Source organism: Colius striatus, chromosome 8 (assembly GCF_028858725.1).
Source record: "Colius striatus isolate bColStr4 chromosome 8, bColStr4.1.hap1, whole genome shotgun sequence".
NCBI lineage: Eukaryota > Metazoa > Chordata > Aves > Coliiformes > Coliidae > Colius > Colius striatus.
This window is the reverse complement of record NC_084766.1, coordinates 430,945-444,677: the sequence shown is the minus strand read 5'-3', so window position 1 is coordinate 444,677 and position 13,733 is coordinate 430,945. Positions and strand designations below refer to the sequence as shown.

The 13,733-nt window shown below is 48.7% G+C and overlaps 1 protein-coding gene across 1 annotated transcript; it reads right to left on the bottom strand.

Moving 5' to 3' along the window:
* Window positions 1-4,255: 4,255 nt before the first annotated feature.
* HIF1AN (hypoxia inducible factor 1 subunit alpha inhibitor) lies at window positions 4,256-13,719 on the bottom strand. The gene is made up of 8 exons (XM_062001273.1): window positions 13,507-13,719; window positions 12,322-12,572; window positions 10,961-11,109; window positions 9,276-9,421; window positions 8,680-8,786; window positions 8,235-8,298; window positions 7,883-7,993; window positions 4,256-6,693 (listed from the first exon to the last, which is right to left on the bottom strand). Exons 1-8 carry the CDS (start codon window positions 13,678-13,680, stop codon window positions 6,649-6,651), a joined length of 1,047 nt encoding a protein of 348 aa, XP_061857257.1. The 5' UTR covers window positions 13,681-13,719; the 3' UTR covers window positions 4,256-6,648.
* Window positions 13,720-13,733: the final 14 nt, after the last annotated feature.

Genomic DNA, 13,733 nt, shown 5'->3' with positions numbered 1-13,733 from the left:
ACAAGTCCAGGTGAACCATGATGGAGACTCACAAGCAACTTCCTGCACAAGACAAAAGTGAGTGTCCCAGGAAGCTCTCCATATCTGTCCATAAAATCGTCCCCATTCTTTTTCCCCTGATAATCCCAGCCTGCTCTTCTTTCTTCTACAGCTTTTCCCTCCAGCCACTCTGCTGGAGGCTGATATTTTTCTGAGCAGCCTGATTTCTCCCTGACTGCCTTTGCACTGAAACCAAGATTTGAAGGGGAGCCTGGGGAGGGAGTAAAGTATGACATATTCAAGCTATAGTGAAATGACATATTCATCACAGCTAATGGGGTCCCACACGACATCCCAACTGGATGCTGCCCCACTGCCCATTTCCCAGCTGGCTCTGCTAGAGTTTCTCCCCTCACTGTTTCTGGTGGTGTCACTCCAAGCCAAGTGGCTGATCTGATTGGCGAGAGAACACGAGGAGTGTCAGAGAAGGTGCTCACAGACATTTCTTGGCTGCCTCAAGGAAATAAAGGCCATCACCAAGCCTGTCAAAATGATTAATCGCTTACAGGGAATGAGGGGGAGGAGGGAGAGGGAGGGAAAAGAAAGGGGAGGAAGCAGGAGAGAAAGACAGATGGGATGGGGAGAGCTATAAACAAACAGCAAAAGCAGGAGACACAGGATTGCCTTTGTACTGGGGAGGAGGTGGAAGCAAGGGACCCCAGGTTGTGCTCCAAGTGAACTGGTGGCAGATGAAGGGGCCTTTCAGAGCCCTGAACTCTACTTGGAGCATGCCAGGTTTGCCCCACTCCTGAATACAGGCTGAAAGAGCACCAAGGTCTGCCCTGCCAGAGCAGTGTCAGACCTGACAGCCCAAGTAACGTGGCCCTAGGACTCCCCAGCTCTATGAACCTCTGCAGTTCATGTGAGCTGACAGACCAGCAGCTCATTATCTCAAATGCCAAGTAAGGCCTTACTGGCCCATATCCTCCAGCTCCACAGCCTGTAGTGGCTGGCATTTGACTTAAATACCCACCAGCATCAGCAATTCTTTGCTGTCAGAAGCCAGTTTACCCCAGTGAAACATGGATGGATAGGAGTAGCTTCTGAGAGAATGTCAGAGGTCCTGGCAGAGCAACTTGGAGCAGAATTAGTCCATTGTCTGTGGTGCTAAGCTCTGGCACAGAAACAAACCCCTCAGATGCTGTTATAACCCCACCTGCCCTCCCCATGGGCACGAAAACTGTCCTTTTATAGAAGCAAATGGTATGACCTCACCCCTTTAGCTGCTTTCAGATCAGCTAGAGCCCTCACACGGCTCACTGCATGGGGCCAGCAGTGCTTAAGAAGCTCAAGGAGGACAGAGTGTGCAGCAGATCTCATAACACAGATGACCTGCACATGTAGGACAGCGTACCCTCCCTTCCTTGCTTCCCAAGGGGTTTCAAGAAACATCCAAAGGTTCTCCCTGTCAAGGCATTCAGTAGCAAAAAAAAAATCACACCTGAAACTGTGAGATTCAAGTGGCACCTGTGGCTCCTGCCATCGAGCACAGTGACATTGCCCACAGCAAGGGCCACACCCTGCCATGTCAAACTCTGAGCTTTCTCAGGGTTTACTGCAAGTTTGTGAAGTGGATTCCAACAGTAACCCCACAACATCACAAACTGTCTTACTGTCCTCAAAAGGCTGCACCCCTCCAACTGTGAACACACATCTAAAACGCTGCTGTGAGCGAGGAGCAGCCCTCCCTCCTCTCACACGCCGAAGAGGGGATGAAAGTCACTACCTGACACATCTCCTCACACTGAGCAACGTTACTGATGATTCTCCTAACTTCTGTCATGAGGAGCACCGGTTGAAAAGTCCTGTTAGACCCTGTCTAGAGATCCACTGTTTCCTCTTTGAGTTCCTGTGGTGAACAACACAGGAAGACACTGCAAACACAAGTTGCCATCATCCATCTGAGCTCAGAGCCAGCTGGGAACAAGGCAATACAGCTTTAGCTCCTCCCTTTGGAAGTATCTGCTTTGATTTCCAGACACAGAATAATCAGCCTAACGGAGACCTACACCTCAAGCAAATGACCTTGCAAAGCAGGAACTGTCACTGAAACCAGTCAATCCAGTAAGCTTAAGCCCAGATGAACCAACCAAACACAAAGTGCCCCACAAAGGGTCTGTCATCCCCAACTCCCAAGTTGATATAACCAGAGGCAGCACTTCCTCACATAAAATATACCAAAACGCTGAACCTGACAAGATTCTGAATGGCAGCTGTAAGAACAGGTAACAGGTGTCACGTGTGCTGAGAATTTCATCAAAATCCACAAAACTGAAACAAACGCATATCCTGCATGGTGAATGGCTGGACGATGAGCTAAGCCAGCAAATGACACAGAGAAGTCACAACTGCCTTCTTTTCTCTACCCGTCTTGCAGCCCATCAGCTTCCTTCTCACCCTGTAGGAAGTGACATTCTCAGGAAGAGAGCCTGGAACTGCTTTCATGTTGCTCATTCTTATCTTTCTGCACGCCAGACAAGGCCCACATCTGCTCCCCTCTGCACCAGCAACTGCAAGGCTGAATGTCAGGTGTGCTGAAAGGAGACCTCAAAAATGCAAGAAGTTGTGGGTTTTTGCTAAAGTTGGTGGTTCCTTCTCAGCGCCCGGCCACAAGGTGCTGATGGGGCAAGGAGAGGGCTCCGAGATGTGCTCTCTCCTTTACTAAGCAGGGGATGGGACACAGCAGCACGGGGGGATTTTGACCAGCTGCCTTCCTCTGTGAGCTTTCCAACCCGACCAAGACGCTCGCTGCCGCTCTGTACCTCGGTGGAGGGGGCTCTGGAGAGCAACTCAGGAGGTTGGCATCTCGCGGATGTCGCTGCGGCTCCAGCGGCTGCCTCCATTGTTTGCAGGATGTCCTCCCCCCCTTCCCTCTTTCTAACAAAGATTCTGATTAATGATCGCTCATTCCTAATTGTCAAATTTCTTTTCCTTCATCCTGTGTCTAATCACCAGTGACAGAAGCCATTACGCAAATGAGAGCAGACGACTTCCCACAACTGTTCTCGTTGGTAAAAGCCTTGTAATTTAAAGCTCTGATTTGTAGAGGAAAGCTGCGTTTCCCCAAGGCGTCCAGGCATCTGTTCTACTTACACTCCAAGCGCCTCGACTTCCGCTCCCTCCCCCCACAATTAGTCCTCTGCTTGCAACAAATATTTGACTTTGCGAGGCAGTAATTAGAACTTACTTTGCATGCGTTCGGCACAGCAACAGCATCTCTTCCCGTCTCCTCGGCAGCACCGATGCCAAAGAGCATCCAGGAAGACGGTGACTTGAGGACTTCCCAGGACACCGATGGGAGAAGTGCAGTCCCCAAAGCAGGAACAGAAGACGAAGACCCCACAAACCAGAGCGTGAGGAAGCTGCTCACACAGGTGTGGCAGAGGGAGGCTTGGAGAAGAGCACTTTGCAAAAGCCACGTGCGCAGAGGCAGTGCCCACGGCGGCAGCCGCTGCTGTGCTGCCGGCGCTGGGACGGCAGCACAGGCTGACCACACACCGACACGGAGGCCTGCCAAGAGCTTGAGCACACCATGCCCATCCTGGGACTTTAAAGAGCAGCTGGCTGTGCTGAAGGTCGGCTTGCTCACCAGTAACTGCTGCAAAGAGAAGCAGCAGCAGTCAGAGCCCAGGCCTGCCCCTCTTTACCTCAACAGCTGCTTTGACGCTGAGGGTCTCCCCCCTCACCCCCACCTGTGTCAGACTGCCCCTGCATTTCAACCATGTCTCACACCTCCTCAACCCTGATCCTGATCCCGATGCCAACCCACTGGCTTCCCCCTGAGCCTGCTTTATCACTCCAAAGTTCCTGTGCAATCACTGAACCGAGCCTGACTCTCACCACCATGGGGACAAATCACTGCATCAGTCTAAAAAACCCACACTCCTTTGCCACGGGAAAGGTCCTGCCACAATGATCTGCAAGGATCAAAAGAAAGGCCCCTTCTCCATACAGAAAAGGCAGGAACAGTGAAACAGGAGAAACAGAAGAAAGGTGACATAGGACCCAAGGCAATAAAAGCAAACAAGAAAAAGACTGAAAAGCACAAGCAAAAAATTCTGCAGTCAGTATTGCTGTTTCAAGGCAGCTCTGGAGATCAGCAGCTTTCACCAGTGAAGAACACAAGTGGAGTTTTCAGACTGAAAGGGAGCTTTATATGCACATCTCCTTACAGAGCTCTCCTATAGAGCTACTCATAAAACAAAAACCCACACAGTTCTGTTGTTCAACATTGGTTGTATTTAAGAACTACACTTCAGAAGGTACCGTGTGTTTGTCACACCCCACCCCTTGCACACACACCCCTAGCAGAGAACACACACAGCTTCCCAATACCATGGCAAGGGGCATTGAAAGCACAAGGTGAAAAGGAAAAGGGGACGGGGTGGGGGGAAGTCAGTCCATCAGTGCATGGTAAATGAGCTTTCATAAAGTCAAGTGCAGCAAAACCTGTTCAGACACTTTAAAAGTTAGACCTTTGGCAAATAAAGAAAAAAAAAAGGATCCTAAAGTTCTGTAAGTACCATTCTCTCTCCACATGGGAGATTAACTCCCACCCTGAGCTTCAAGAGTTGATGGCATCTAACAAGTAGCACTTGAGACTACCATGTGCTGAATAAACAGCAGAGAGATGGGATTTCATTTGAGCATCTTTCAGCTAAGGGCACGTGCTCAGGGTTCCTGGGAAGGCCTCACTTTTAGCCAGAGCCAGCAGCTTAGCCTTCTTCTCCACCTGCCCAAAGCCTGAGCAATGGATAAATGTCCATCTGAGTAACTTTCATTTGGATTTAACCACAGCCCTGGAGAGTCTGTAACAAGTAACACGGCAGTCAGATACTCAGTGACACAGATGTATTTCTTAAACATGGACCCTGAAGCTGCCAATTACACTTCATTTGTTCTGACAAAGTGGCCAGAAAACTAACCTCAGAGACCTTCTGTTTGAGAAGCCTTTCACCTTTATGCAAGACAAGTTCGCTTCAAGTGGTGCATGAGCTGTCCCACCAAAAGATGGGACCCGCAGCCAAAGATGGGGTGCTTTGTCAGCAGAGTGCTCTCACCACTTTTATCCCAATGACGTGTCAGAACAAGCTCCAAAGGACAACAGGGAAAACACTGGCAAGTCTCAACAGAACAAATTCTCCACTATTCTTGGGATGAGCTATATGGGCTATGAAACAGCTTCTCCCACCTCTAGCTCTTGGAACCCATTACAACCATATCAAATACACAAGGCCTTTGCACAACCCCCCCAAATCAGGGACAGGAGTGCAACACACCAGGGAGCAAAACGCCAGCCTCCACACGAGCTTAAGGCTTTCACACAGAAGAGGAGGGGGAAGAAAGCAAAATGCTCTTTCAGGGTGATTGATGAGGACCCTTGAACAGAGGTTTGTCTGGCTCCTGTGCCCTGGTCTTCTTGCTTCCCAGCCAGCCACATCGAGTCCCCAAACGTAAAAAGGATCAAGATAAATTTAACCACATTGAAACAGAAAGCCCTGATGTCTTTCACGTGACTGTACAAGGAAGATAATCACACACTGGCATGTGTGACTGATGGACAGGAGCCACGCATCACACAAACATGCGCACGTGTGCGCGGCCACACACACTTGAGTTCTTGCAGTTTCAGTAAAAAGGGCACTTTCCTGTGTTAGTGCGAGGAGCCAGCACCCCTGTGGGGAGAAGGGAGTCTCTGTACCTATCTGACACTGTGTTCTGACCGTCTACCTTGGTACCCCTGGGGAACTTCCTTTAAACATGTGGCTTAATCATCCAAGATGTAGACAGTGCCCTGGCATTTATGCATCTCCCTTCATAATGCTACACTCTCTTTTAAGCACACTGTAGCTTTACAAGAGTGGGAGAGAAGCCTTCACTCCCTAGAGAAAGCTGCAAGGAACGAGGTTTATCTAGACTCCTACAACACAGATGTTATTTGGAGAGCATAGGACTTGGTGCTCACACACTACGTGAACTCACTCTGGTTTCTACCCTGTACTAAGTCTGAAGCATAGGTGTCTTAAAGTTGAGGAAATCAAATCATTTGCCCAGCTGCTCATCACACACAGGCCATCTCACATGCTCGTTTCCATTATACAAAGAGGTGCCAGAGCTGAGCATGACGGGTCCTTCAACAACTGAGGATTGAGATCCCTATCACTTCCCATCTTATATCCACTGCAGGCACCAACACATAAACCCAGTCAAGAGGCCCAAACCCCGTGGGGCTGAGGAAGCGCGATCGTTCCTGGTTCTCCTCCAAGCTCTTCTTCCAATGCCTGAAAATCCCGAAGCGACACATCCAAGTGCCAGAAGCCATGTTCCTTGTTGTGGCAAACAGGGCAGAGGGAGGAAAAATGAATCAGTGAGCATGAATCCAGCTTCCAATAAGTGCAGACTCTTTCTTGGGAGGTTCAGATAGATGAGAATGGAGGATGAATGGGGTACTAATGGTTTTGCAGTTCCAGTAGCCCCCTTTATTGTAGTGGGGCAAGGACGGGTCAGGAAACCCACCAGTCTAAGTGCTGCGTGCAATACTAGCGCTCAGTATCTTCCATTGCTTGTGAACAAAGCAGCTCCAACATCAGTCACCCGGGCAGCCAGACATTAGTCATATCGTCCCTTAATCATCATATTCAACAAGGGACCCACCTGTTCAAAGCAAAAACAGATTGTTAGTTGGGTCAGCCACACAGCAAGGGCAGCTGCAGAGCACGCTCCCTCTGCGCCTCACGGGACCCGATGGTCTGAGCAGCCCAGGGCAGAAGATCTCGGCACACAAACTGAGCCTAAGGCACACTCAAATCCCTTTGAAAGTACTTTCTAGATGAAACACTGGGGCACTCTCATATACCCTAAAAAAAATAAATAACTCACAGGGTTCTCTGCCAACAGCCAACTTCAGATGTCACCAGAACAATGCATGCACAATATCTGTTTAAAACTTTCCCGCTTCCCACCCTAGACTTGTGATTTTTCCAGTAAGCACTATTAAAAAGAGACAAGAGCCATCGGGGCTTGCTTTTTGCAGGGCAGGGGAGAAACAGTCTTGCTGAATCTTCAGAACTGATTGAATCCTCTCTGGTCCTCGGCATCACTTGGAAGAAAGGCTAAGACTGAAAATCTTTGCTAAGGTTTTGGTTTCAGTCAAGACAGTGCCCATTTCTCAGCACTGAGGGAAGTTCAGCATGCAAGATAATCTCCAGGGGAGAGGCAAGACCTCACATGGGTGCCTGAAAGAAGAGCTCCTGTACAGTAGTAAGGGTCACAGACCATGACAACATTTTTTAGTCACATCCAGTATTTCCTTCCAGATCAGGAAGAGATCTTCAAAAGCATGCTCTTAGCAGTCCAGTTTCGATTTTGAAATAGCAGTTGGTTAAAACTGCGAAGAATTCAGAGATGATCAAGACATGCATTAAGGGGGAAGCATGTGACTTAACAGAAGATTTGGATTCAACAGGTACAACAGTTTCCTTTTTTTAGCAAATACTCTGTATCGTGGCTGCATAGAAGGGTAAGGAGAGTTTGGGTAAGGAGAGTTTGGGAGCAACACTTTCCTGGCAACCTTCACAGACAAAGCACACTTTACCCCACATGCAAGAACCACTAGTCCATTGTTTACAGTGGTCCTCTCCAGAATTTCAACTAGAAGAGCTTGCCTTTATTGTAGCCAAAGGACCTTCTGAAGACAGCAGGAAGAACCATTCACAGTAGCAGAGCAACCCTGCTTTCTCCTACCCTCACTGCAACATCTGCAGAGTCACATGGTCGGCATCTCAAGTTTTCCAGAAAGCCATAACAATTTCAAGAGCAGTGACTATATGGTTCTTATTTGTACCTCTTGTGGGTTTCCTAAGGCTTCTCCCAACATCTTCTCAATGTTCCTCATTATCGCCACTTTCTGATGAGCCTTTAATGGATATTCAATTCTCTTTGGGGTTGGGGCACCCTGAAATACCAAAAACAGTTCATTGCACGTTTCCTGAATTGGCAGATTATTCCACCTTCTCCCAGCCACTCAGCTCTTCACACACCACTTGACAGATGGAAAGTAGCTTTCGGCTCTAAAGCAAAGGATTTGGTGCAATGAAATTCTCTCACATTGACAACACGTGCCAACACACCTCTACCCCCCAAAAAACCTCTGGGACTGAGCTGTCCAAGTTGTGCAGGAAGGTGCTTGTACTCACCTTATACCAGAAGTTCACAGTGATGGTAATTCCTCCATTCAGAAGAGACTCAATGTGGTGCCACCTGCACAGAAACCACACACACACAAAATAAACTATTGTTGTAGTTTATAGTGAAATACCATGGATGGGTGAGTTCAGGCTGCACTAGACAACCCCTGCCCTATACCTCCACCATCAAGACCTCAGAACTTCTGGAAAGCTCTTGTTACTTAAATGCAGACGATTTCTCATACATGGTAACGGAGTACTCACACAATAACCTAGTGTGGGGACTATTACCACTCCCATCCAACAGAGAGGAAGCAGAAGCAGATGGGCCCAAGATATCACAGATAACATCATACTTGCTGGAGAAGTCAACTCAAAATTCTCATAAGAGCCACCATAACACTTGGAGCAGAAGTGTTTGCTGGTCGCCGTGCAGTCCCACCATCCTTCTTACCAGTACATGGGTATGTAGAGCACGTCCCCCGGGCCCACCACTGTCTCATAGCCAACCACACTCCTGAAGTTTGGAAATTTCTCATAGTCAGGATTGTCAAAGTCCACCTGATAGAAGAAAACATTAAGAAACTCAGAACCTTCTGCAGTGACAGTCCTCATTACTGGCTCTCTGTATCTGATCATCCTGACTTTCCCTATACAGCTTTTACGTACCCATTTGTGCCTGAACTCCACTGCAAGGCCCTGCAGTACCCTTAAAGTACCACCAACTCAGAGAGGGATCCTGCAGTTTGTCTCTGGGCAAATCTGTGACCAAGTGATCAATGGAAGCAGAACACAGAAGACAGCAACTGCAGTCCAGCTGTGCTATCAGCAGGGAGATGCTCACAGCCCAAGTCAGGAGCAGGCACAGAACCAGCACCAGTCCTTCCATCTGTTTGCAATGTGTTCACCAGATAACAGATCTGAACACAGGTTTTGCAAAAGCTCAGCAAGTGGTACACAGCTTTAACTCCAACGCACCTTCCTCCTACCTAGCATCTTCCCAAATGCCCTTTTTTGGCAGGGAGCAGAGAAGGGATCTGCTAAGCTCACCTGGCTCTGCCTGTCGCACGGATGGTGCACAGGGTAAGGGTAGAGGCACTCAAACTGGTCTGGAGGGAACAGGATGCACCGCTTGTAACCCTTGATCTGAGCAAAGAAATTCTGCTGCTCGTCGTAGTGAGCTGGTGTCACATTCCCTACACAGGGAGAAAAGGTGAGAGTCAAGAAACTCACCTACAGTTACGAAAGCAAGTTACATGGCTTGCCAAAGACAGTGGATACAGTCCCACCTATACCAGACACCTAAACAAGGAAAAAGACCACAGGAATACTACACCCTGATCGCTGTCACTCAGCCTTTATTGAGCAGTTGCTGCTCCACTTAATTGCCATTCTCAACTGACATTCAGCAACTCAGACTCTACAGGGTTAGGACTTCCAGCTTGTTTCCATGAACAGCAGACGGTGAATGCTGATGGGAAGCTTTCTCATTAAGCACTGTGTGGATGATCTAGAGAAAAGGAGCCTAACAGAATGATGCTGAAAAAAGTCCTAGTAGTTTGGCAAGCAAAGAAGTAAACAAATCTCTTGTAACTGGGGCTCCCAAGAGCAGTTCCTCAGTCTGACCAACAGTTCTGGAGCGTGGCTGTCACCACCAGGTCACAAATTTAATAAACTCTTTAAATGCAGTAAGGCATTTTGTAGCCCTCACAAATATTACTTTTAGCTTGCTCTTTACATCTACAGACCCTAAAGATAACCAAGGGAACAGTCAACTCTGCAACTTCATTAAATAGGTTCTACAATAACATACTCATGTAAAGACATCCTTTTTCTAGCACACACTGGTTTGAGACAGTTCCTTGGTTCTTGTGCATTATCTGTTGAAGACAAGCCACAAACTACTTTGAGTATGACTTTCTGCAAAGGGGGAAAAACATCAGCTGTCAGAGTTGAACTGCAAAGTAACTGTAATTGGACATCTACCACTGTGCGTGACAGGCCACCCCATTTCTCAGGACTGTGTAGGTTCCTTGCCCAGTTATTGAGACTACTTCCCACCAGAAGGCTCTCCTTGTCAGCAGCACAGCAATCACTCTGCCTAAGGCACCTGACCATGTCAGACTGCACATGGGCCTGGAATGTTGCTCTATCCAGACATTTTTAGGATTTATCCCTCTTCAAGTTCTCCAGTGCCCTCCAGCCTTCCAAGAAGAAATTCAGCTCCCAGTTGAAAGAGAATCCCTCTCCACAGTGCACCAGCTCAAAGAAGAACAAAGGTTTCATAGCATTTGTTTCAACATTTCCTCCTGGGCAGGCACTGGACACACCAAGAGCAGCCCAGGAGATTAACCCTGCTCAACTCTCTGGCATTTTAAATCTGCAGCATCTGAAGCATTTAAATTAAAAGAAGCTCTCAGAATATGATTACCCATTACTGGAAACACAGCCCTCCCACAGAGCCTTTCCACGAGCGGATTCCACATAGGCATACACAGCATGTCCCTTGGGAAATACAGGCTGTTCCTTTGGTTTGTTTTCTCTCTATAACCCAAGTTAAGCTGTGACAACAGTCCCCTCCCAACCCACAGCTTTAAATAAAGCAGGAGCTTTAAACAGAGAATAAACACCAGGAAAATAGTGGAAAACTCAATTGAAAGGCCTTCTGGAACTGAAATACAGAACTGCTAAACAAATCTTCTCCCCTTCTTCTGCAGTCAGAGGACACTGCTTACCTTCCATGCCAATAAGAAGCAAGTTAGAAGTCAATTGACCCCAGCCACGTTTCCCTTGCTGCTTGTTAATCCAGTTCCAGTTGAAGCCAAGAAAATCCACTACAATCTTTCTTCCAACTGTGTCATTCAGGGTTTGCTGCAGATATAGCCTGTATTTTCCCAGAGACAAGCAGAAATCAAGAGTGAAGCCTTGTGATGAGCAGAAGGACATATCTCTGCATCTCCTCAAAACAAATGTCACAACAAAGAATAAATTCTGTTCTCTCACCACACCCCACAAACATCTGTGAAAGGAAACAGTTCCAAAAACCCCCTGACTTTGCTGAAAGGTTTTGTGGCACAGAAGGAGATAGAACTCAGTTCTGCCTTAACAATCACCAGAGAAGAGGAGAATTTTAGGGCAAGAACAACACCCTGGCAGTGCAGTAGGAGGAAACTAAACAGACTGGCCACTGTCACATATCAAACACATTCAGGAACAATGCCCAGACAAATGTCACCCCTCTAGCTCTCCCGCCCCTGGAGTCACCTCTTCTGCTGCAAGTGCACAACAGCAAAAAAGGGCCCAGGAAACACATTTAAAGCCACACTGGCATTGAGACACAGAGCACCAGAGGAACCAAACTTCTGTGCTAACCATGGCAGTGCTACAGACTGCTGCGTGCAATGCTGGAAGGAAAATGCACCAAGCTCAAGGATTGCCTGCTTTCTTGGAAAAAGGGCACCCCCAGCTGACAAAGAGGAGCAAGGCATGGAAAACAAGCACACATACATGTGGAGTTGCTTCCAATTAATAAACAATTAAGCAGCCTTTCAAAGGGCTGGTCACTGATAAAATTAACTGAGACTTAAAGGGCAGTTTCTAATACTCCATTGTACACGTGAAGCTCTGCTCAGCACCTCACAGCTCTGAGGGTGGTGAAGCCCATCACCACCAACAAACACAGAGCACACATGGAATCCTTTCTTATCTTTCTGGGAGACAGTGCCCACCAGCTGCCTTGCTCTGCTCTAAAAAAGACTAAGTGCCACAGTCTATACCTTTCCATCAGAGAACTAAGCTCCTCTACCACTACCACAGTCTGCCAAGCAAAAGTGGCTTTTTCCATCCAAACTCTGACTTGGACAGAAAAGAAAAAACAAAGAAACCTCTGCAGACAAAGTGAACATTTTGATTAACTCATGGTGTGACTTTTTTAATCAGGTAACCAGGCTGCTGTCAATTAGCAGTCCTGCAGGAAAAACAGGGCTATAAAAAAAAATGAAACAGCTTGAGAGGTTTTGACAATCAACACACACTGAAGAGAAATTTATCCCCTACTTAGACCTTCAAAACAGAGGATCCTTGACACATCACTTACCTCTCAGTGCTTCCTTTTTGTTGTATTTCTTTGAGTCTGTCCACAAACTCAGAAAACTTCATCTCTTCCCTGCTTGACTTGGGTTTGAAGTTCTTAAAGTTGGCCATCTTCTTCTCATCGTAGTACAAAAACTTGTGTGTGCTGGCACTGTACACGGAGAAGTCCCCATTGCCAATGTTCTCCTGCAGGTAGTCCAGGTCCCACTTCAGAGCAGGATAAACCAGATTTGTATCTGTCAGCACCACTGGCTCCTGAAGAGAAACAGTAGGTTTATTGATTCAAGGACCTCTTGAACTGGAGAATGATCACACTTCCTACTGCAGCCATGCAAACTCTCCTTGAAAACAGGGAATTGGGAAAGGCATTTAGAGCAGTTAGATACCTTGGTCTGGGGAGAAAAACAAGCAAAATGCGTCAGGAAGTTTTAAGAGTGGTGGCCTGCTCTTACAGCAAGCTCCTGCAGCAATGGGACAGACTCCGCTATCTAACTTCACTGACCTCTAACGTATATGAGGTTGAACATCCACTAGATGGGAACAGTTTTAGGTCTACTTGGTCCTGCCACATAGCAATGAGACACAATACATTCATCTGTTCACTTCCAGCCTCCCTTCTTGCAGGCTTTCATTAAAAAAAATGAACCACAACAACCAGCAATCTTAATAACATGAGGTTGAGCTTGTCAACCCAAGAGCAGCTACCGCCAGACAACTGTCCCATCTGTGGCGACTTGAACTTAGAAAGCCATAAACATGGGCTCAGGGTTCTGCACAACACTTCCACGGCTTCCAATCCTGACAACAAGCAGCTGAAAGCAGGTGCTTCCCGGAAATCTCATAGCTCGGCACTGGGGCACGGAAAAGAAACGTCCGCTACCGCTAAGAGGAACGGAACGGCGGCAACGACCAAGCCTGCCCTGGGCCGGAACACGGCGGGCGCTCCGCGGCGGCAGCCCCGAGGGACAGCACCGGGACCGGGGAGGAGGGGAGCGCTGCCGGGACCGAAGCGGGAGCCAGAGGAGTCTCGCGCGCATCACGCCGCTCTGTAGGGGCTGCCCTGCCCGCAGCCGCCGCCGGGCCCCGCCACGCCGGCCCCGCAACGCCGGCCCCCGCAACGCCGGCCCCCGCAACGCCGGCCCCCGCAACGCCGGCCCCCGCAACGCCGGGCCGCCGCTGCCCACCGCACCTCGTTCTCGATGAGCTCCTCGGCGCGGGGGTCGCTGTGGCTGAGGCGCGGGATGGGCCGCGTCTCGAAGGAGTACCGGCGGAACTGAGAGTCGCTCCAGCCGCAGCCCGCCGCCGCCGCTGAGCCCTCCCGACAGCCCGCGGCCGCCGCCGAGGAGGAGGAAGCCGCCGCCATCACCGCCGCCGCCGGACGACCCGGAACCACGGAAACGGAAGCGGAAACTACCC

Bases quoted from the DNA above. Each gene is read 5' to 3' on its own strand.
- HIF1AN (XM_062001273.1), bottom strand. From the start codon at position 13,680: ATGGCGGCGGCTTCCTCCTCCTCGGCGGCGGCCGCGGGCTGTCGGGAG. The intron at 8,299-8,679 runs GTAAGAAGGATG...GTTTCTGTGCAG, and splicing joins CTCTACATACCCATGTACTG to GTGGCACCACATTGAGTCTC. The intron at 6,694-7,882 runs GTACAAATAAGA...TGCTTTGAACAG, and splicing joins CCTTAGGAAACCCACAAGAG to GTGGGTCCCTTGTTGAATAT.